The sequence below is a fragment of the Struthio camelus genome, chromosome 10 (assembly GCF_040807025.1).
Source record: "Struthio camelus isolate bStrCam1 chromosome 10, bStrCam1.hap1, whole genome shotgun sequence".
NCBI lineage: Eukaryota > Metazoa > Chordata > Aves > Struthioniformes > Struthionidae > Struthio > Struthio camelus.
This window is the reverse complement of record NC_090951.1, coordinates 11,019,079-11,043,266: the sequence shown is the minus strand read 5'-3', so window position 1 is coordinate 11,043,266 and position 24,188 is coordinate 11,019,079. Positions and strand designations below refer to the sequence as shown.

Sequence of the window (24,188 nt, the reverse complement as noted above, 5' to 3'; positions counted from 1 at the left end):
GCTGCAAATGTGCAGGTGAAGTGGAGCCATTCTATTTTTGCGCTACTTGTAGGAAAAAAAAATCAAGTAATCTTGTTTTTTTTGCCTCAGGTTTGGAACTGGCCTCAGTCATATCACGTGCATATTCCGGTTGAACGGGTTGTTCCAGCATGAGCCAAGAAGGGCTGGTACACTAATGGAATACTTGTTTGTTTTTTTTTTGTCAGCAAATTTGAAGTAGTTTTCTTGCAAATGATTTTTCCCTGTTCTACTTCTTTTCACAGCTTGGATCAAGAATATCTGTTTTAAATATATCTAATCAACTTTGACACATTCTGAATAAATGCAGGATATGTAGTTACAGTTCATGGAATCAACTATCTACAGTAAAATTCATCAAAGATGGAAAACAATTTCTGTCGCTAAAGGGTTAATGAAATATTGACAGAATTTAGAAATAGTATTATATCAGTTATTGTAACTCTTTAATAAGTAGCACCTATTTTTCAACAGGATCTGATAATTATTTACTCTGTTTTATCATCTCATGTAATAGCCACTATAAGAGGTGGAGTTAACGGTCACGTCATATGACTAATTGGGAGCTTGATGTGCTGCTGACAAAGTTGAATTTGCCATCAAGTCCCTGCCAGAGGTTTAAACAAACACTACTGTATTTTTGAGTATATCTTTAAATTCACAATAGATGTAAATCACAGGCCATACCTGATAGTCTTCCTTTTACTGTAAAAAAGGAGGAAAACTTTTCATTTTCGTACCATGTTATCTTTTAAAAGATAATGTCCTGTACCTGTGTGAATGTTAGGCATCCATTCTTCCTGTCAGATTGATTTCATCTAGATGGTAGTTTCTGGCTCCATGTTCTAGAGGGTAAGTAGAAACAGAATCCTTAAGTAAGACAAAGGTATTTAGCAAACCAAAACTCTGTCACCTTTAGTTGTAGGCTTAAAAAAATGACTCATACCCAGTGAACTAGACTATTCATTCATTTTTGTTATCCACTAAGGTCTGACATCTTCTTTGTGATGGAAGTGCTTACCACAAGAGAATCTGTGGAAGTGCTAATGAGAGTTGTAAATTTTCATAGACCTAAGTTATGTGTTTAAAACTTTAATGTTTGCTTCAGGAAGGCATTCGTGCTATCAAACATCTGTTAATAACCTTAAACCCATACAGAGCCCGTGGGAGTTCTTATTGACTGGTGGATTTTTCCCGGTAATACACAAAGGATCCTTCTGGGACGCAGGGGATAAGAGAGCCTTGCATAGATGTTTCATTTGTTGTTGTTGTGTCTGTGTTCACGTTATGTCTGAACTTAACCTTTCTGCTTTTCCAAACTTTTACAAGATTTTTCCCTCAGCTTTTAAACCTTTTCTTGGCCTTCCTGTAGCTTTAGATTCATACATGCAGTGCTGTGAGACTCCTTGGTGATATCATTGTGATGGTTTCCTGAAGTTTGTGGGGGGAGAGAAGGGGACGAACTTAAGTGATGAATATGCAAAGGAGCGTTCCTTAAGTACCACAACATACTATTGTAACTGTTTATATATAACTGCAAATTGTAGTTCTGAGGTGCACAGTTGGAAGGGAAAAGATCTTTAATTAAATTAAAAGCATAGCTGTTGGCCTATTTGTGTGATGACTAGTGTTTGAATGACAGTAGGAGCATAATAAAAATGCTGAAGTAAGACTGCCCATATACTGCATCTAGAGTGTCATCTGCCTTTAATTTGGACTGTTCAGTAATCTTACTTAAGACCTGATTAGAAGGGCAATATGTCTGTCTCTACTCTTTTCTCCTTTCGGTTTCCTTAGTCAAGTTTTTGTCTTTTTCTAGAGCAAATATGGTAGTGGTTGTGATCTTGATGGATTCCTTCTTCGAGTGAAGTGCTCACAGCCACAATGACTGGTTTTATTTTATGAAGTTGAATGATTTAGAGTACAGGGAAGGGAAATAGAGTGTACCAGAGTAATTATAAAGTAGCAATTTTGAAAATCTGGTGTCTGTAATGATCAGTTTGCTGATCTAGTGCTTATATTTCAAAATTCATCTATCTTGCATGTAATACGTGTGGAGACCCACTGTTGATAGCCCACTTTCAGTTTGTTTTATTCTTGCCAGAGTTCATGTTTGGGATAAATTTTGTTCATGTCTGCTGTCCGTCCCAGCCGATTTCTTTTTTGCGTTTCAACAAAAACTGTCAAGTCACTATCAAAACAATGGAGGGAAGAAACACAAAAACTGAAATACAAAATCTTCTATCCAGTACTCGTTCTCTAAAGAGACTACAGGTAGAAGCCAATGTTAAATCAGCATGACTTAAGAGCAGATAGAACAGCTTAAAGCACAGTCATTAAGTTTGGTAGGTTGTAAGTTTATCCTACGTTTACCCCTCCTACTCCTGTCCCAGAAACCTAAGCTGCTTATTACTTGTATCTTGTTTGCAGATTACTTCTGTTGTGAGATGTCTTTAGTATGTTAAAACAGCTTATGTTTCTGTGTGACACCTAAGGCTTCCCCGCTGGCCTCAGCTATAATTATCCCCTTTTGAATTTGGAGTTACGTGTGTGTAACGTGCATCTTTGATTTTCTTGGAGCGTACATATTTCAAACTCAGCAATGCTGTGCAATATCTGGAAACTGTTGTGCCTGCTCTTCTTGGTAAAAACCGAGGAAGAGAAGTTATCTTTTAAACTAAAAGATCCTGAACTGAAGAGAAATTCTGTTAGATGGAGGCACCTACAAAGTAATTTGGGCATTTGCACCTGTATCCATGTTAGAAGCAAACAGGCAAGACCTGCTGGTAGCCAGGCTCCAGTCTTTCCTTTAACACTGTAATATACTCTTCTTTACTCGTAGACTAGCAAAGCAAAGAGCTGGCATCTTTTGAGTTACAACTGTACCTGTTCTTTTCAGATCATACTCGCTGTAATGTTTGGATTCTGGATGGAGACCTATACCATAAAGGGCTGTTGAAGTTTGCAGTTTCTGCAGAATCCCTGCAAGACACCATTGTAGTCTTTGTTGCAGATATGTCTAGACCTTGGACTGTTATGGAGTCTTTACAGAAGTGGGCCAGTGTCTTGCAGGAACATATTGACAAGCTGAAAATCCCTCCAGAAGAGATGAGAGACATGGAACAGAAGTGTAAGTCTTTGTGCATCCCCATATTCTTTTTCCTTTTCTACTGGCTCTTGCATCTTTAGGGTAGCTCTCTAGAACCTTTGTGTGCGTGTGTGTGTGTGTGTGTGTTTCAAGAATGAGCTGACTAAAAGTTACTTTGAAATTGTGATTACAACTCTAATTCAAATAGACTCTATTAGGCTTTAAAAGAACTTTTCGTTTTGCTAACAGAACTTCAGGTGAATTGATGGCAAATACCTTAAAGTAACGAGATATTGGTTATTTAATTTAAAAAGGCTAATTCTTAAAAAGCTAATTTTGTACAGAATCAGAGCTTTAAAATAATGACAGAAATCACTGGAAAGACAAACATATCCACTTTCTCTCAGTATCCAGCCAGGTCCCATTCCCTACTGTGCTTGTCTTCCAATAGGTTTCCTTGGGTTTTCCCCCTCCCCCCCCCCCCCCTTGCTTCTTGTGAGCCTCAGACCATGATCCTGGTATGTCTAATTGTCTCTCAGTATAGCCATTCTTCCCCTGTGACTTCAGGAATGTTGTATAAATTAACCTTCTTTCCTGGCATAGCTGTGGCAGGAAAGAATCTGGCACTGGCAAGCAGTTATCGCTTCAGTATTGTTCCCTGGAGGCTCATTTCTTTTCATGTCTTTTTGATTCTTTTCAGTTTTATTTATTTATTTTTATTCATATTGAATTTCACCAAAATAAATTTCCTTCAGTGGCAAAGATCTTAGCAACATGCATTCCTTTTCAGCTGAGTTGTTAATTTAGACTGATCCTGGCTGGCTGCTTTTGTTCATGGCTGGTGGCTAGCTGTACTGGAGAGTCTAAACCTTGTAAACGCTGTCTAGTAGCTTCCTTGGATTCACTTTAGAGAGTAGTGTAATCTGTTTGGCATGTGAGCATTCAGATGTATCTGTAAAGCTGATCTCCTTTCTGATGTTAAATATTGCTTCCCCAAGAGGGTGGTGCGTACAGCATGCTGGTTGGAGGTTATACTTACTGATTAAAACTGTCTGGGATTTGATCATCAGGCTATTGGTTTAAAAAAATAAAATAAAATCTAGCAGTTTTAAAGAGGAAAAAGCATTCTTACATGGGGGGTTTGATTAGATTATAGGGGAGGATGGAAAGGCTATACTTAGCTACTTCTAGTCTCAAAATGCAACAGTTAACTCAAATTTGTATTTTGCTGAGCCATACCAAAGTTCTTGGCAGTCCCAATACATGTGGATTTTTTTGTGCATTTAAGGTTGACTTTTTGAAGAGAAGTGTTCTCAACTTCACTAAGAGCGTACAGTGTGGAAGAGCCAGTTACTGTTATGGCAATGCTTTAGCACAATGTTTGGGGAACCTAGAAGACATTCCAGTAGTACTATCGTAACGATTTATAAATCGAAGAGTCTTAGAAGTTACTAGTTTCTCTTGCACTTTAATAGAATTGAGGGAGAAAGAAAATTTTCGGAGAGCCTCCTACTGCACGGGCTGCAGGACTCTGCTGCCATCCTATGGCTGAGCAGTGAACTTCAGTCCAGTATCGTAATGCAGGTAAAACAGGACTGTCTCCACTCACAAACTTTCCTCCCACATCTTTTCTTAGTCACTGTATAGGATGCTTATGTCATCTCTGATACATATCTCCTAAGTTCTTGCGTCCAGACTATGCGTCAGATCAAATCTGTGCTCAAAACTTTGGCCCTCACAGTTTGTAATTTTCTTAACGCTGTGATTGTTCCAAAAGTAATCCCTAGTGTAGTCGTGACTATATTACTAACAAAATTCCCTTGACGGTATAAAGCACACAATGAAGACTACTTTGTGACTACGGTCCACCAAAAAAGCTATACCAGCAAAGTTTTCCTTACCAGAATCCTCCTCTGTATGCTTTCTAGAATAAGCTGCCACTTAAAAAATTGACAATGCTCTGTGTTTTAACAGCCCCAATATGAGAAAAATCTGAATAATCGAGTACATATGTAAAGCTGGCAATCAAAACACAGAGAAAGGGTGTAGAATGAAAAGATGTACCAAATTCACACCAGTAAAGCCCCATTGCAGCACAATGCCACGTGGATGCCTGTGTTCCTAGGCTTGAGTTTGTGTGATTGTATTCCTTTATGCTTGCTTCTAGACTTAGGCTGGCTCACGTGGACCAAGCTGAGTGTCGGCACTAGCTATGACCCCAAGCAGTTCCAGTAAACAGTAGTTCCTGTTTACTAGAGTAAGCTTTCTTGTAAGTGGTACCCCACAAACACCCATCTGAAGTGTTGCTAGGTTGTTCTTTCCCCGTTACTAGGATCTTATTACCAATTTCCAGAAATCCTTTTGTTAGCTCACTGTTCTCTACTGAGTTGGACTTTAGACTGCTTGTCTTTGCTTTAAGGTTTTCCGTGGCCTTTCCCCACCCAGTCTTTTGTCTTGTGTTTGCTGTTTGAGATACTGACTCTTGACTTCACTGGGTGGATGCTGCTGAGCCCCATCTGGTATATGAGAAGTTTTCCCTTTGTGCTAAAGAGCTTCCAGAATGGGAGGGCAGGACACACATGTGGAAGCAACAGGCTGCTTTGAAAGAAATTGGATTATTGAAAGTATATGAAGAACATTGTCTGCACTGATGCCTGCTACTGACCTGCTTATATGTTATTTTTAGAACTGTGGAAGTTCCTTGTTTAAAAACTTGGCTAATGTGGATTTAAATAAATTATGTCAGTTCAAATATTCTAACTTAATTCACGTTCAAATTCTGATAAATCATTGTTTATATGACACGCACTGAATTATTTCAAGAAAAGTCTTAAAAAAAATGTTTTTTTGCATCCCTAGCAGAGCAGAAAAAGATATCAAAAATCATGAAATGCAGAAATGAAGTATACTGGTAAAGTAGCTGTTGTGTTAATTTCTTTTGGACTATTCAAAGCTAAAAACTGTAAATAGAGTTAACACATGTATCTGAAAATTGTTAAATAGCGATGAACTCTGAGGTTGGGGGTTTTATTGCATCTAGAACAATTGAAGCTAAGAATAATTGGATTGCTTTCTTGGCTGGTACCTCACTACAAGTCACTTGCTCCTATGACATGCATGATATCTGTTCCTGTAATAGTTGTCTTTCAGTAGCTCTGTGGAAGTAAGCAGTGCTGAGAACAACACAATTAACGGGAAACTTGCATTTGATTGCTGTGCCAAATGCAGAAATACTCATTTATTCCATTAAATATAAATAAAGGGCTTTTTATCTAGATATGTCTCAAGTTTGATTGACAGTGTTCTAATTTATCTATCAATGAAGGTTTTGTTTTTTTTTTTTTAAATAGCATACTATCTATTTTCAAATGTGATAGGCCATTCTTAGTACTCTGGGCATTAATGCTAGGTGGCATAGTATTACCTGCTTCTCTTTAGATGACTAGGCGTTTTTCTAGCCTCTTACTTTGTGCGGTGTTTTACTTGTTTCATTTGTATTTCCTGTTCCAACAAAGACATTTAAATCCAAGAGTTTTTTTCCTACTGCTTAATGAAGAAGAGAGGTTATTGTCTATACCATATAGATTATAGTCTTTTTACTTGATATGAATTATTTGGAGGAGAAAATATTCATAGTTTCCCTTTCTCTCTCTTTTTTTTTTTTTTTTTTCTTTTAAGAAAGGTTTATGCAAGCGGTTTGAGTATGTGAGGAACTTTCTGTCCATTGAAAGTTTGAAAGTGGAGGTCGAGTGAGGAAGTGATAGATATGGGAGGTGAGGAAAAAGTTTGTTAAATTACTGTCTGACAAACGCTTAAACAGGAATAGGCTTTTTTATTTATCTTAGAATGCAGCTTAGTCGTAAGAGCAGCATTGTGATAACAGGTTTATTTAGGTATAACAAGACTAAATTTTGAATGGGAATAAGTAGTGAATAAGAGTCTTGAAAAATTAGTGTAAGAACTATTGGGAACTGACATCGTAACCAGTTCAAGTAATTGCAGAAACAAGTGTATCTATTTTCAAGATCCAGTCGTTAGAGGTTCTTAGGATAGGTCTTACCTGCTTATAACTGTATTTACCTGTCCAGCAGAGAGCTTTGCAAACTAAAGCTGAATGTGTTCTGCAGCGTTTCTCAGTCCATACGCCTCATTAACAATCCACAATAGCAGTTCATTTCCACAGCAAAGGTTTTCCTTTTTCCATGCATGAATCAATCAGTGTGAGGTACAGCCTTACTGATAACTGGCCAGCGATGGATGTTGCATGGTACTATTTATTGCTGGGGAGAGGGAGGAGTTGGGAATCTCTGCTCTCTAGGGCTATAGTCTTCATACCTGTTAGGCAAAAATTCATGGGGATGTGTCTCAGATTTCGGAGACTTCTGTATTGCGTTTGCTATTATTTATATTAGTGAAACCGTTGTGATAACTTGAATAAGGGTGTGTTATGTTGTGAGAGTCTGTTTTAAAGAGAAGCTTTTCTTTCCCAAATTTGATAGGTTTTATACTAATAAATACCTGCATAAAGAAAAGACTTTTTCCCTTTGATGGAACAAGCTAAGGAAACTAACATTTTCTATTTAAATTGCTGTATTAAATTGAGAGCACTATTGTGAAATATTCTCTTATACCTTTTGAATTCAGCAGATTGAAAATGATAATGTTTGAAAATGATATTTATATACATGTTTTGACAAGAAGATGCACTTGTCTTCAATAGGAGATTCCTGTCATGAGAAACTAGGAAGAGTCTGGTTGAATAATTAAGTCTGTTTTTTTTTTTTTTTTCTTTTTAAACTCTTTTCTAATTAAATATTCTAGAATTAACAGGCTTTCTTTGAGACAGTTAATGCAAAATTTAAATACACAGTATGTGTAATAGAATTTAAATTTCCAGTTGAGGACTTTGGAACAATGTTAGAAAGCAAACATGTTTTTCCGAACATTGTGAAAAGCTCTCCACCAGAAGGCACTGCCTCTCCAATTTTAGGTACTGCATTTGGATATTATTTGTTTCATTGGTTCTCTGGAGATCCTGAATTGGTGGTTGAAAGTCTTAATGGTTTAAGTTTAAAACAAAATAAGTTTTGTTCTGGACTAGAGCTCCCTTGTCTTCCACAAGAATTGCTCCATTTCCTATTTCTAATGAAAGTTGTAGATGGTGGAGCTTTGAAGAGAATAATTGTTTTTTCTGATTTGTTCTTCCTGCCGTGTCCCCATTCTGTCACTGAATTGTTTCATATTTTGAAAGGGTACGGTGACCTGACTTCATTTTGCAAGGTTTGACTTACAAACTTTTCCAAAGTTGTTACCGGTTCCTAATCCTCAGAAGTACCCTACGGCTGGCATGCAGCGCAGTAGCAGTTCCTTCCCTATCGCGTGGGTGGATCTGCTGCACAACTGTCTCTTTGTGAACGTGCTGGAGATTCAGAGCTGCTTTGAAGGGTTCTCCTGTTTGTACATAACAGTCAGTCTGCTCCCTCTGTAGGTCTTGTAACTGTTTCTAAAGTAAAGATGCCTTCGTGGGAACAAATCGTGGAGCTTTGCCTGCCCCCTTTCCTCTGAGGCCTCCTCGTGGCCAAGAGAGAAGGAAGCTTCAGGTGGGATAGCCATGAGAGGGGAGAGCCCTGGGCCCCCAGGAAATGGGGTGGCTGGGAGCAGGCACGTCCACTGAGAGGTGCATCTGGTCTGCAGCTTTCATGCTGAAAAAACACACAAAAGGAGTAGAGTGCAGCCCAGTTTTGATAAACTGTGTATGGCTCACAGGGCGCTTCCAAAACAATACTGTTTCTTAGATATGCCAGTATTTGATAGTGCTTAATATTATTGGAACCCTCATTGCTGCCAGTTTTCTCTAGACTCCGTTGTAGGTTTTTGGAATGTAATTGAGTCTCTTCAGATAACATTCAGGAGTCCTTGAATCTAGTATTTATGCAGTGTATGTTTTATATTTATATATAGCATCTGACTCCTGTAAGACGGAAAGGTAGAGTAATAGAAACTTAAATTTTTTGAGTGGTGGTTTATAAATAGGAGTAGCTGTCTCAGTTTGGTCTTTTCTGTGTCTGTTTACGTTTGGACCATGCTTTCTTCAAAAAGTTCAACCAAATATAAATTCAGTCTAGGTTAGATTGCTAAGCTACACCTGTATCTTCTGTTGTTAACATCTCCGAAATGAAATACGTTGAATTGAGGAGTGTATATTTTGTATATAGTACAGTTTTTTGCGGCTAGTTTTGGTGTTTTGTAATAGCTCCGAATTGCACTTGATTTAGCTTAATGTAAGTTATGGATGAGGAGAATTGTTATATTTGAAAGGGCAGCCAAGGATGCCTTTTATTTAAATATGAATTCTGTTCTCATGTAGTGTCTCATTTAAAAAGAATAGATAGAGATTTCTAGTCAGTCATAGATATAATTATTTTAATTCAAATTAATTCTAATTTAAAAAGAAAAATGAATTTGTTTGTTTTGCCTTATGAAGATCTCTCTCTTCATAGTTATAAAAGAGTTTCAAGAGTATGTAGAACCTGAAGAAGGCTACCAGGGATCACCGCAGAGAAGAGGCCCTTCTTCTGGCCAAGAGGATGAAAGTGTTTCTTTGCCACTTGGAGAAAATGTGCTGACTCACAATCTTGGTATTCCTGTGCTGGTAGTTTGTACAAAAGTGAGCTTCTAGTTCTGTTCACTATTATGGAAAAATGTAATTACTTTACTTTTAGAAGACATGCTTTATCCGGACAACTGCAGGACAGAAATCTGGATTGATAATAAAGGGATTTCTTTTAAAAGTAGGCTTCTACCATCAATGTCAGTTTTTAATTTTGAAGACGGGTAATAATCCTCTTGTTATATGCTAATTACTTTATATTTTGATTTATTGGTGGCCTTTTAAAAATCAAAGGCTTAAAGTAAATGTGGTAAGTGTGTGTGATATTAAGGAAAATATGTTGAGATGTGCTGGGATGAAATGGCTGGCTTGTTCTTGGTTTTGTCTTTCTCCATCCCAGTGTGATGCAGTGAGTGTACTAGAGAAGGAGCATGATTACCGAGAAGAACACTTTGACTTCATTCAGTCACACATTCGTAGATTCTGCTTACAGTGTATCCTTTCCTACTCTGAAGAGTTGGCTGAAATATGGAAGCAGGGGAATATGTTTTAGTGTAGAACTAGTTGCCTATAGAGTTAACCTGAGAAAACGTACTTCAGAATTTCTTGGTATTTAGTAATTTGCTGTATCGCATTTGTAGTTTTTTAAACGTTTCGAGATATGTAAAACTTCTTTTAATTTTTAAATCATGCATGGGGTTTTGAGCTTTTGTTCCTTTACAAAGGACTTGTCTTGTATTTCTTAAGGGTGCGTGGGTGGTTGGTTGGTTGGTTGGTTTGTTTTTTAACCCCAAAACTTGCTGTTTTCACTTTAAACCCAGACAGGATTAAGGGGATTATGTACCTGGGAGGGTAGGTAACTTTTGATGTATGTCAAATGAAAGTAGCCTGAGTCTTCTCCTGTTGTTTCCCTTCCCTATAGCGGTTAGATATGTGACCTTTAGCTCCTTTTTTGAAATTTTTACTATCATTTGGAGAAATGCATCTTTTATAGTTTTCCTTAAACGAATAATCAGATGGAGCTGCCTTGATATATACATCAGTTAAGGAGGAAAAGAACCTTGACCTGTTGTATAAGTACATTGTACATAAAACATACGGTTTTCAGTTTACCACACCTGCCTTAGTGGTAGAAAAGGATGCAGTTTTTATGTAAGTCAATTATGTAAAAGATATGCTTTCAAACTATTTTCCATTAAAGCACTGCGCTCCATATGAACGTAATGAAGTTATTACTTCAATGTATTATTATTTTAGTGCATAATATTCTTAAGCTGGAAACGGAATGTGAAATACTGTAACAAACTCAACTTCCATCTGTTAGAAAAAGGTGCAAACCATCTAGAGCATGTTGTTTGGTTCTGAAAAGAAAAAATTGTCCTTGAATGGTTTGTGTCTTTCAAAAGCTTGCTATATGAGTCTTCTGAAATCCTGGATTAAAAAACAGTTCAGTGCATGTTACTTGGGTTACTTGACGCAGAATATACCCTACCAGCTTTTTAGTATCTTTGAAACGTAGCTGAGAGTAAGGATCGGCATTTAATGAACTCACCTTGTTCCGGTAGCGGGCAGTAAATAATCGGTCTCTGTAGAAGTATTTTTTGTGACTGAAAAGGCAAAAGCTTTCTTTCAAATTGGTTTATAGACCTGCTGGTTGGGACAATGAAAAGAAAATTGCCATTTTACATGAAAACTTCACCACAGTGAAACCGGAAGATGCGTATGAGGACTTCATTGTAAAACCTCCTGTAAGAAAGGTATGGGGTCATCTGTCATCCACTGCCATTCCCTGCCCTTTCCCACCCTACACCACAATACAGTTTGCTTGAAGGGCTGCTAATACTAATGTAAGGAACGGTGTTAAAACGGTTGCCTCTTTCTTCCCTTTTGATGACCGAATCATAAAAAGAGTAATTTTGGTTTCTATTTCTAATGAGAAAATGTGTTGTTCAACAGTTAGTCCATGATAAAGAGTTGGCAGCAGAAGATGAACAAGTATTTCTTATGAAGCAACAGGTAAGAATGGAAGAATGAAACAAAGCCCTTACTAAACAAGATCTCACTTTAAGCTCTCCGTTGTTATTGCTCTCAGTTTGCCAGTCCTCATTTGCTTCACTGTACGGTTTTGCAAATTAAGATGTAATAGTGAAAAAAGACTTTTTTTATTTTAATGCTTAAGAGTAGAAAATATGGCTTCATCTTGACATGTGGAAGGGAAAAAAGTGTTGAAAACAGAAGACGTTTACATTTCAAAGCAGAAGAGCAAACAGAGCATTTGAAATTTTGCAGCACAGCTGTGTCGTTCTGTAAGATAAAACATCTCAGTGCTGCAGTTTTCTAATGGCCAGAGGCATTGAAGGCTTTGAGGTGTTAAATTTGGCAGTGTTAAATCTTGCTACTTTCTTTACTGCTCTATTGTTAAAATTAACAGTAATTTCCTATGTAGTTGATTATAAATATCATAGAGGATACAGACTTGGGTGTCTGTGGTTCTGGTTTATGGTTCTGGAAGGTCTGTGTAAGACAAAGGACTGAAGCTTCTTTATTCATTTTAACTCGGTCCTCTAATGGTAAAGTCCGGATATCTATAAATATCAGAGACAAAGTCTATAAATATCAGAAAATAAATGATCAAATAAATTAATGGTCGGTTAGCTTCACTGTATTTTGTTCCTTTAGTTTCTCCGGAATATATTTAAAGTCCTTAATATGTTGTTTTGCAGTCATTCCTTGCCAAGCAGCCAGCAACGCCTACAAGAGCATCAGTAAGTAGATTCCAGAGAAGAGTAGGAGGTGTTTTGTTTGCTTATTGAAAAAGACCCATCTCTTTCCTAAATTAAAGGCATGATTCTGATGAGCCGTGAATTACTCTAATTTCTAGAGATTCCTTTTGTAAATCTAAATGTAAAATACATAATTTGCCCAGACCACAGAAAACTCAACATTATATGGCGGTATTTTAAAACATTGCTTAGAAATCGCTGTGGAAACATAGAAGTAGCTGATTATTGAGCTAAAAATCTGCTATAGTAATTTATCTTCTCACTTAGTCTAGCAGCATATGCCCAAATTCAACTTGTGTTAAATTTTTTTTTGCCTTTTCCCAGTGTGAGTTTATACTACAATACCAATATAAAGGTTAAAAAAGCAATTGGTATTTAATGTTACGCTTACTTTATGTAACTAATTCATTTAAATTCCTTGCTGACTTGTGTGATTTGGACTGTTTTGTTTAAGGAATCTCCCGCCAGAGGACCTGCAGGATCCCCAAGAACTCAAGGCAGAGCTGGTCCCACCAATGTACCCAGTGCCTCACCAATAACATCAGTTAAGAAACCGGATCCAAATATTAAAAGTATGAATTAGCGTTTTAGTATTTTTATCATGTCTTGTTTTCCTTTGAAATTCCTTTTATAAAAAAAAAAAATTCTAGAATGTATTCACTAATTAGTTTAATAACAGAAGTGAATTGATGCCATGAATCTTTAGCTGTAGACTTGATTTTTTTGCTATTGCCAAGCAGGCAGATTAATTCCCGAAGTTGCCTAAACACATTTATTACGTGTAAGTTGGATTATTAGAGTGGACATTAAACGACATGTAAATTTAGAATTTATATCACTAATTCGGGAATCCACAGTGAAACCTGTTCCTCTTTTTTTAAACCCTCTTCCAGAATGTCATTTCCTATAGTACCTAAAATAACTGGGAACTTAACACCTGCCTCCCCCAGACCCCTAAGATGTAGCTCCACATTGTTGACTGGTTTCTTTCCTGTCTGTCCATTAAGAAACTAGGTAGGACCAATACTGATTTTAACTGTGTATTTAGTATTGTTCTTCGCTTAACATGGATTGAAATACTCATGCAATTCTAGGTCTCTTCTCATTTCTGTATATCCAAGTTCTGACTAATGAAAAGTAGTGTGACATGGAAGGCAGCTTTAAAACTTCTCTAACAGTTTATTTTATAACAATCATATAAATTATAACTCTTTTAATTGCACATTGTGCATTCATACTTTCATTTCTTGGCTTCTACGTTTAGAAAAAACAAAAACGTTTAGAATGAAATTATGTCCCCCATCCCAGAAGACCAGTAATGGGCTTTCAGTCATCTCTGACTTTTGAGCAATGCAAAGGACTAATGTCTTAAAAGAGGGACTGAGTAAGGGGGAGACTGTCCAATAGTTGAGGTTTATCTCCTTGGTTGGTGAGATAGTTGCATAGGTATAGAAAAAATAAGTTCTATGATTCACCGCTAACACCTGTTTGTGCTTTATTTGTTTATTTAGATAATGCTGCAAGTGAAGGTGTCTTGGCTAGTTTCTTTAACAGTCTCTTGAGCAAGAAAACTGGCTCTCCTGGGAGTCCTGGCGCTGGAGGAGTGCAAACTACAGCCAAAAAATCAGGTATTGGATGTGTTTTTGCAGGCTATTTGGCATATTTTTAATAATTTGGCCCACGTTTATCGTTTAAGCTGGTCAGTGAAGTGATAGAGCTTGACAGATGATAGAGCCAAAACATAACGTGTCTCAGAAAAGAACTAGACCACTGCAACTTCCCAACTGTGGGGCTTCTATTAAACCTGTCATAACTTGATTCTCTGAGTGAAATTGCACTGCTGGGAAATAAATACAAATGAGTCTTGCTTGTATTCAGAAGGTGCTAATTTTTTACTTCAGAATTCATTGCTTCCTTGACACTTAAATACTACATGAAAGGAATTTAGTTTATTGGTTTTGGACTGTAGTTTTCAATCAAACTACTGAATTCTCCCCAGAATTCAAATTTAAATGAATTTCTTCCCGTGGCAGCTTTAAATTATTCCCTCATTAATTATATAGTATTTTATTGTGATCCCGTGCAATTAATAGCACTGATCAAATGGATTCTTTCTGCGTGTATGCCTGTGACCTCATTTTATGAGATGTTTACTGAGGAGTAATTGCACTAGTTTAGGTAAAAATAAAAGAAACCCATCAGAATATTTGGTATCTATACAAAATTCAGTATTCTAAAACACATAGTTGTTCCATTCAAAATTAGAAGTTCACTTCTTTGCTAATGATTTAACTGTTTCCTTTTGATCCTGGCATTCCTGTCACTCCTCTGCATTCTGGAGCTTTCCTTACTTCCAAAATTATTTCACTGCTCAGTTATTGATAGAAGTTCTACTTCTGATCCCAGACTTGTGAAATCATTCAAAAATAACAGTGATGCCGAAGCCACAGTTTCTAATGCTTAAAGCAGAGTGTAAGGCCCAGACATTCTGAACTGGATATAGAAAAGATTTTGATGTCGGACACAGTGGTGATATAGGCAGTAAGAGAACCAGAGCAGTTGCTGGAGCGTATGTATTTGAACTGAAACTGTTCCTGGACAAGGAAACAAAGGGATGGTTGGAGATGGTGAGGAGATTGATTTGACTTTCTATGTTTTGAAAGCTCAAAAAAAGGCTAGAATTTGACTTATGGGAGGTCAGTATTTTTGTTTTTAGAGTGGTGAATTCTGTAAATTTTGTTTCCCTTATACTATAGTATAATGGAAACATTTGTTTCCCTAATTTACAAAATTATTCTTAACATCTATAAAAATGGCTAGGAGCAGCCCTACAGAAATGGTTATATCTAAATAAAGTGGGAAGCAATACATAATGTACTAGCAGAGTCTTAATCCAGAATGCCTTCTTCAGTTAAACACTGACAAGTGCCTCCTACTTCATGAAGTGCAGCATCATGGCGTTACAGACAGCAACGCCAGATTAACTGTTTTCACAGAAATAGGACTAGAAGTAATTTTTAAGGGTTGTCTCATCCATGCCTGTTATCTGGGGCAGGATCAATTACATCAGCATTCCTGGCTAGTGATTAAAAAAAACAACATTGAAATAATGGATGTAATTTCAGCTCACTTGGAAGTCTGTTCCAGTACTTTATTTCTTTTTTTTTTCTCTTTTTTTCTATTGTGTATTCTGTTTTTCTTAATCCCAGTACTAATTGTCTTGTTGCAGTGGACACTGAGAACAATGTATTCCCTTTCTCTTTGCAGCAGACTTTTGCATACTTGAAAATTGTTATACTTTCTCCCTTCACTCTTGTGTGGACTACAAAAACACACTTTTGTCAGTCTTTGCTCATAGGACAAGTTTTCTGTGGTTCTGATAATTCTTACTGTTCTTCTTTGGAGTGTCCACTCACATGATGTTTCTTTTGGTGCTCAAAAATGGGCACAGTACTTCAGACAAGGCTTTGCCAGTTCTAAGTAGGGATTATTTAATGTTTTAAGTATTGTATTCCTGTTTAAGACATCTCAGCATGATGCTAGCTTTTTTGCATCTGTAGGATATTGATCAGGATTTGTTATAACAATGCAGCCAGTTTAACACGATTCCTGCTTCCTAGTAAGATGTTTTTCAGCTTGTATCGTATTACCTGAATATTTCCAAAGGTAGTACTTTTTGCTTTATCATTGTTTTGCATTCTATTATGCACCATTTTGATAATTTATATGGATAGCTTTTAACCTCTAACGCTATCTTTCAAAATCCTTTGTAGTCCCTTCCAGCATGCTTGCTTGCATATCTGATAACTTCAACAACTGGACAGGGTAGATGGCTGTATTAAAAATAGTGGCTAGTACTGTGGGTAATGAAGTTCATTTTTTAAATTACAATGCACTCATTCGTCTAAAATATCAAAGCTGTCTTTTAGTAGTTTATATATAGTGATGGTCATGTTTGATGTAATATCAACCACTTCTCCCTTCTCCACAGGACCTGTTACACTATCATAAAAAGAAATTTAGTTGGCTTGACCAAACTTGTTGGTAACAGATTGATGTTGATTGTGCTGGTAGACTATTTGTAAACCCTTAAAACATACTTGCAATTTCTGGAAAAATACTAGAATAAAAGCCAGCTAGTCTGTAGTAGGCTTGACTCATTTTTCTGTTTCAGTCTTCTAGAACATCAAGTGCCTTTCAGGAGTTTTTAGAGATAACTAATGGCTACGTGCATACATGCATCTATCTAACTATCTATCTGTCTGTCTCGTTGCTAACATTAACTTATAGTTTGAATAGCTCATTTCTCTCCTGATACATCTAGAGACAGCAGTCACCCATCCTTTCTTAACTTTGTTTTGTTAGACTAAATTAGACAAGTTCTCTTCTGGTCTGCTGTTAGAGATTGAGCTCTGTTTTCCCCGCTAGTTTCTTCTTCGTTAGTTCCCATTTTTGGTTCATATTTAGATGAACACAAGAGTTACCGTATGCGACACTCCAGATATCAGGCACTAAAATGAGATATATAGCAGCAATGATACTTCTTTCTGGGGTGGAAGTACCTTTCCCAAGTGATCCCAGGATCACAGCTGGCTTTTCTTTGCTGCATCACACTGTGAGCTCACAATCATCCCCTGATTTAGGGAATTGAACAGTCAACTTTCACTCACAAGAAAATTTGCCTGTTCCTTGCCAGTTGATGTTCTTACATCTTACATTCAACCAATATAAGATTAAACTTTCCTGAGAAGGTAAGGGCTTCTAATATTGGTATTTAGTTTATAAGGCAGCTGATGCTAGTGATGATGGAAAAGCATACTTTTTTGTGGAAGAGTTGAGGAGGAGATCTTAAAATGACGACTTTGTAGCCTTACTTATAGCAGACTCTTCTCTACTCAAATGATCTTTGTAGGAATTTTAAATGTCTAATCTTAACTGTTTAAAGCGTTCTAAGTTTTCAGAAGGCTACCATTAAAAATATTTAGTTTTAAAGAGACTGGCTGTTTCTCCCACAGCTGCGGATATCCTGTGATTGTAATTTTGATTCTGTCACAGGATGAAAGAGACATTGTGGATCTCAATATATCAGTCAGCCTAAATGATTTATTTTTGCTGTGTTAACTCATATTTGAGAGAACTTCTCATCTAGGCGGATGCTGCTGTTCTGTCTGTTTTCCATGCAGCCTAATTCTTGACCTGTCTTATTTGCCTTTCCATTGCTGGTCTCTTTCTTCCATGCATAGATCTTCAGTTGTGGGTGGGTTATGTTGTGGATTTTTTTTCTTCTTCTTCTCATGGAATTCTAGATACAAAAAGTTATTCCTTTTATATTCACAAGAAGATTCTTTCCGATTCTAAGATTTGCCTTCACCTTCCTTGTGCAGTAGATGAAGAACAATGGTTCCCTGTTCTCTCTCTCTCATGTCTAGGAAAGACTATGTATATGAGCATATTGCACGTATTTAATTGACCGAGGTCGATGCTATCTTTGACAATATTCTATAGGGAAACGGAAAGCAAGTGTCAATTTAATTTAGAGTGAAGAGGAAGTTTTTATTTTCTTAAAACCAGCTCCTTGTATTTCTTTCCCTTTGAAAGATGCTCGCCCATGATGGCGGTAGGGGAGAGTATGCTAAACCTACGTATCATAGAACAACTTGGCAATGTTCCTGTGTAAAATCCTGTGTAAAATGAGGTAGTTGCAGGAGACAGCTGCTTGGTATTATCTTGGAGGCTTAAGGGTCCAGTCCATCCAGCACACCAAAAACAGAGTTTTTGTTTAGGTCGCCTTTTGTTTGAGATTTTTTTTGTTTAATTTCTAACGTTACGAGGTTGTTGGGGTTTTTGTGAATTTGTGTGTGCTTTTTGACTTAAGGTCTACTTAGTCTACAAAGAAGGGTTTTGTGTTGTAAGTTATAAATACATTTATATTACAGTTAATGTTCTAACTTTTTACTTTTGTATAAGTACCGATGCTTTGAATAGATGCTATTAATAATACTATGGCTTATGACTAGTGTAGAAATCTAACGTCTTTACAGTGGTTAAAGATAACCTTTTACCTTGGTTATGTCTCTGTACTTTGGAAAAAACACTTAAATCTCTAATAGTTGCGTCTTGCCGCCTTAATGTTTTCAGCATGTACCCTGGAAAAAATCCACCTAATATTTCACACACATTTGAGCTGGAAAACAGATGCTTGTTAAATTCTTTGGCTATGTAAGGAAGCGGTACATGGTTATATAATCTATTTTATGTCTAAAAGTGTAGCTTTTTAATCTAAAATGCTTGTATGCTGTGAACATTAGAATATGTTGTTCCAATTTTAGTGAATAATTTATCCGTGGGTTAAAAACTTTCAAAATAAGCGAATTAACTTGAAACTGATAGTTCAGATGGAGAATTGGTACAAAGTTCTGAATCTAATATAAAAATGTAAGATATGCCTTTGCATGAAATACTTCAGTGTGCCTGTTTCCAATTGAAGAAGTCCTTTGAAATGAATACTCTGAGATATTAAATGAATATGTGAGTCATGCCCCCTTTTTTAATAGGGAAGTATTGTCTGCAGGAATAAGAGTTCCTCCTATCAGCTATTTGATATTAAAAGCTAGCAAGGATGGGTGTAACCAAACAAACCTGAATTTGTATATTTTATTTATTTATTTATTTATTGAGCAAGCGCCTTACGTACCTTAGAAAGCTTGTGATTAAAAACTAGGTTGTAATAAATTGCTTGCTATCCATGCTAATAGAATTGCGTGCAGATGACTTTTACAGAAAGTTGCAAAGCGTGGTTGCTTTTAAAATGTCAGTTGCTATCAGATGTATCAGATATTTTCATACTTTGTTACTGTACAATTCAGCATTTCATCTCTTGGAAACAAATCAAGCCTTAGTATTTGTAAGTCTTTCCATAAACGTTACCTTGCATTGGGTCAGGCTCTATGTTCTTTAGGTGGTGAAATAATAAATTAGATAACACGTTGACATACAAAGATGACTTTATGAATGCTTGTATTCATTAGTTGAAACATTTCCTTGAAATTAAATTGCTTAAATCTTGTCATTTTTATTTTAGGACAAAAAACAGTTTTGACAAACGTTCAAGAGGAATTGGATAGGATGACTCGCAAGCCAGACTCTATGGTAACAACAAACTCTCCTCCAACAGAGAATGAAGCTTGATAACGCTTACAAATGCATATGTAAATGACCAAATAACTATGTATATTGATCTGATAAGACCAGGAATTTTCTGCTATGGCAGATGCTATCAGTTTTCTTGGGGCAGGGGAAATGAGCTTACTATGTCATTGCCTTGTCCCAGTAAAAAGTGCACATTCAGGAAGTTTGCATATAAAATCCCTCTGTATAAGATAACCATTTAGAGTTTATATAGGGCAATTCTTTTGATTTTTGGAGGTAAGCAGGTGCAGCTGCATTTCCTGTTGTAAAGAGCACAGAGAAGCAAAATGCAGAGTTCTTAGTAAAATACTACTACTGATTGCACACGAGGCAAGAAAGAGAAATGAAATCTTTTTTCAGAGTTACTGGAATTGGCTACTTGTATATTTGCAAATGCATTATATACTTGGAAAGGTGGTGATGGTGGTGTAACAGAGCATTAACTAGATGAAAGAAGCCTGGAAAGGGAATGCAGCCCTAAAAGGGGAAACAGGTTTGGGTCGGTAAGAAACTAGAATGTTGGATTGACTGGAGAGGAGCAATGTCATTAAATCCTGTGTTCCACATAGGGTAAATAATCACTGTTTTAAGAAGACTACTTTACATTGGAGATTTCCAAGCCAAACACTAAGCATCATGGGAATTTATTCTTGTTATAAATCTTCTTTTAGTTTTAAAAAGGTCTAAGAGCGTGGATGCCCTTTCTGGTGTAGCTGACAAAAGGGAGAAACTATAACTTGTTTAGATCCAAGTGCCTGGCACAGCGTGTGATGTGTCTTTAGAAGGTGCTTGAACTTATTGTGCACTGTAGTACAAACAGTCACTGTTTGGTTTTATTTTAAAATCAGTAGTTTGGCAATTTGTATTTAATTTTAAATCCTGTTTTCTGATAGCTTCTGCCTTTTTTTATGCCAAGAGGCTAGCCTATGAAGAATGGTGGCTGACATATCATTTTCCCATAATGAAACGTGCTACAGAATAGTTGGGTTTTTTTTTTTTTCCTTACTTTTTGTAACTAAATATTAGCTACCAAGCTAAAACTGATTCCTGCCTTACACCTATGGAGGTTTTTAAAAAAAACTTTCAAGGCCCTTGTTTCAACCACATCTGCTGCAGGTGCAGCCAACCCCAATTCTGAAGGTAACCTAAAAAGGTATGAATGTGTATATGAGGAACATAAAGTCAATAACTGATTTTGTATTTCCTTTAATGTAGCATTTCATTTGGAAAGATGGGTAGTGGTTGTCCCCGTTGCTGTAACGGAGTTCTGTCCGTGGTCACTTAGAACCATCATTCTGTAAAATCAAACAAAACTGCTATGGTTACTGAAATGGCACTTTGATTTTATATACAGTATGCTTGTTTTACATGTACACACTACCATAAAATAAAAATACCAAGCATATTCTATGCTCTTAACGCTGAAGGGAAAAACCACAATTTGAATTATGCAGAGTTTACTTTTTATTGATATGAACTTGTACTAAATCGGATATCTGGATAAAACTTCCCTAATATATATTGTTACTTAGATATACAGAATTAGATTGACCACTAACACAGTACTGGTTGTTAACTTCAAATCCTATGTTACATCAAGAGGCTGTTCTTGTAAGTCTGTCTAAATATTATCTAGAAAGCTAAGAGTATTTACTTGCCTCTTTGACAAACATTAACATAAGTATGTTATTTGTGCCAGTTTTTTGTTGAAAATATTATAATTTTTTTACTTTTTTTTTTTTTTTTAACTAAAGGGTATGACCTCAAGTTATACATTTGTCTAGATAACAGTTAAACTAAGACTGTGGATGGCTAGCACCATGTGAATGTACTTCCTGGTGTAATGGGTGCCAGTTGCGAGTTACTCCACCAGAAGAAGTAATTACATACTGTCCTTCTGACACTAAGAATTTAGACTGGAGACTAAAACATCAAAATCAAGACAGGAACGTTGAAAAAGTGTGATCGTAATGGGATATCGTTTGAAAACCTCAGTACAAAACTGCATTTTTTTGGTCATTTAACTTGATAAGCACTTTCTCTAGCAGTATGGCTAAAACCTGCAATTGAAGTATTTTCCATTTTTGTACGAATGTTAAATTTACTAAAATTGATCAAAACTAATAATGTATGATAACATACCAGTTTTGCAGAAAGATGCTTCTGACAAAAGAGAAACAGATTTCTGGGTTTCTAATTGCAAGTGAATGCTCCTAGTTTATTGAAAGAAAATTTGTAAGTAATGTAGCGCCCTGTGGTTGCCAAAGTCTGTCAACTTTGGTGAGCTGCACAGTTGTTCTTCTGGTGTCTTCAAGCATTGGAACCAAAGGCCAAATTGCAAACAGCCTTTACATTTTTTCAAGTGAAACTTCATTTTATTTGCAGATACACTTGTATGGTAGACTGTTTAAACTATTATATGACTATATTTATATGCGTTATAGTGACTGCATCTACTGTTCATGTTTAAACTAAGGAAACAAAAGATGAAATCATTCAACTTGAAGCAAATAAAAAGTTTAAGGATTGGCCCTCCATAAAAATGCTATGGTTATGCTGCTTGATTTTAAGTTTGCACTTTTTTATTGGCATTTTAAAAAGCTGTTTAAACTGAACAGAATTTCATACTTTATTTAATTTAACTACGTTGAAAGTGACTGCTTTGTACATCATGAACTTAACAATATAAATGCTGTAAATGAAAGTTCACTGTCCTGTATACTAAAGTTATTGGATTTTTTTTGTTTTTGTTTTCCAAACTTACAATTAGGACTGCAGATGTATCAAACACAAACTTTAGTCCAGTTGTATGGCTTTAACCAGGTGCAGTATGCAGTCATGTGGAATCTTGCTTTCTAGTGCTGGCAAAATGAGGACATGTCTTTAATTACTGGCTTCAATAAACGTGAATCCAGACTGCTTTCTGCTGTGCTTTTTTTCTTTGTTCTTAAGATCACCCTTCTATAGCTGTTTCTATGGGAGCAGAATATTAGTGAATTCTGTGAAGAGGAGAAATTAATTGGCTTATGCAGTTCACTGTGTGGAAGATATCTTAGTAGCAGCTTGCTTCTTAGGAGGTCCTGTACCAGCCTTTATTACTGCAGCTCCTCTCAGGAATTCGGAGTGTGCATCTTGTGTAAATTAAGCCACGTTGGTATAGCTAGATGTGCCGACGGAGGTGTGCTAGCAATAGCTAATAACATGAACAGTTATGTCAGCAAAACTGCTTTTGATGCAAAGTAACTTATTTCATATGAATTGGGAAATAGTTGTATGTCTTCCCAGGTTAAGAGGTATACCATATATCTTTGCTGGAATACCGCATCAAAGCAGAAGGGTGGCCTTAAATTTGCAAGATGAAATTCCAGGTTACCAGAAACTTACGGAGGAAGTTACTTGTGCAGTGCAAATGCCTAGTCCGCCAATAGCAAAGAAAAGCTGTCTCCCTTTAATGGTTGTAACAGGTTCTTCCTACTAAGCATAATGTAGTAGATTGACATAACTAGGATTTGTTTTTCTTGCTTTACTTAACTGTTGCTTTAACTGGATGCCTGTATGTTCTGCTGCATAGATTGAAGTTCTAGGTATTTATGTGTTTCTTGAGTCATCTTGTCTTTTGAAATAGAAATTGATCAAGCTTATAGTTTCTAAAATACGTAGTTTCTCTAGAAGTGAGTCCTTATGAGGCCATGAAACAACGATCATTTTAGAATTACCCTAATGCTTCGTGTTTATAAAGACTTTATTAATGCACAGTAAAAGATTAAATGCTGTAAATTTATAAAGGACTAAAAATACTTTGTGACTATATTAAGATAATTATCTACTATATTAATTTTAGAGAACTAAAAAAACATTGCAGGCAAACTAAACGAAGATTTAACCTTCAGATATGCTGAGGCTGAAAGTGACTTTCTTCAAAAGACCGTATGGACCATGGATAGAATTGGAAGAACACCTTGGTAATTTTTGTGTTTACTTTACTGCTGTTGATACATATGTACTTCTTTTTTTTTTTTTTTGAAAGGCAAATGTCTTCAGATTTAAAAAAGTAAGAGAAAAAGCCCCTCTGCTTGAAATTGGTTTGCAAAAAATAATGATTAGACCTTCCTCCCCCCTCCCCCCCGCAACAAAAGTGCACCTGAAAGTTTGGTGATGACATTGTTTAGAAGTGACTGACACAAAAGATTTGACTTGTCAGTATAGGTCGGTATGTATCACTGTTGTCCTTGGAAATGGCTGCGTGTTTTGGTTTGTGCTCTGGTATTCGTATCCACAGAGTCTAGTTACTGGTGGGGTTTTATTTAAACTGTACTAGTAATTGCATTCATGCAAGAAATCTGCAAGTGTGTATTGTAAATAAGGGAAGAAATTAATTTTTTCTATTGCCTATGCTTGCAGACTTCATATGTGGCAGAGTCAACGCTGCTGGTTGTAGCCGTTTTATCTGAAGAAAAAAAAATCTTTGACTCTCCTCTCCCCTGCTATTAATTATAATTAT

At 36.4% G+C, this 24,188-nt stretch overlaps 1 protein-coding gene across 3 annotated transcripts in view; it reads left to right on the top strand.

The window, feature by feature from the left end:
• Positions 1-23,649, top strand: part of DYNC1LI2 (dynein cytoplasmic 1 light intermediate chain 2) — a 28,742-nt gene extending 5,093 nt beyond the window's left edge. The window contains exons 4-14 of one of the 3 annotated variants that reach the window (XM_068955769.1): positions 2,918-3,148; positions 9,607-9,773; positions 10,117-10,210; positions 10,733-10,868; positions 11,362-11,473; positions 11,673-11,732; positions 12,440-12,481; positions 12,954-13,071; positions 14,011-14,127; positions 19,581-19,648; positions 23,578-23,649. In XM_068955769.1, the coding sequence (XP_068811870.1) occupies positions 2,918-3,148; positions 9,607-9,773; positions 10,117-10,210; positions 10,733-10,868; positions 11,362-11,473; positions 11,673-11,732; positions 12,440-12,481; positions 12,954-13,071; positions 14,011-14,127; positions 19,581-19,648; positions 23,578-23,586 (1,154 nt within the window). In that variant the 3' untranslated portion in view covers positions 23,587-23,649. Of the gene's footprint in view, positions 1-2,917; positions 3,149-9,606; positions 9,774-10,116; positions 10,211-10,732; positions 10,869-11,361; positions 11,474-11,672; positions 11,733-12,439; positions 12,482-12,953; positions 13,072-14,010; positions 14,128-19,580; positions 22,607-23,577 lie in introns of those variants that run through there. The other 2 variants (XM_068955768.1, XM_068955767.1) reach the window with 2 other exon arrangements.
• Positions 23,650-24,188: the final 539 nt, after the last annotated feature.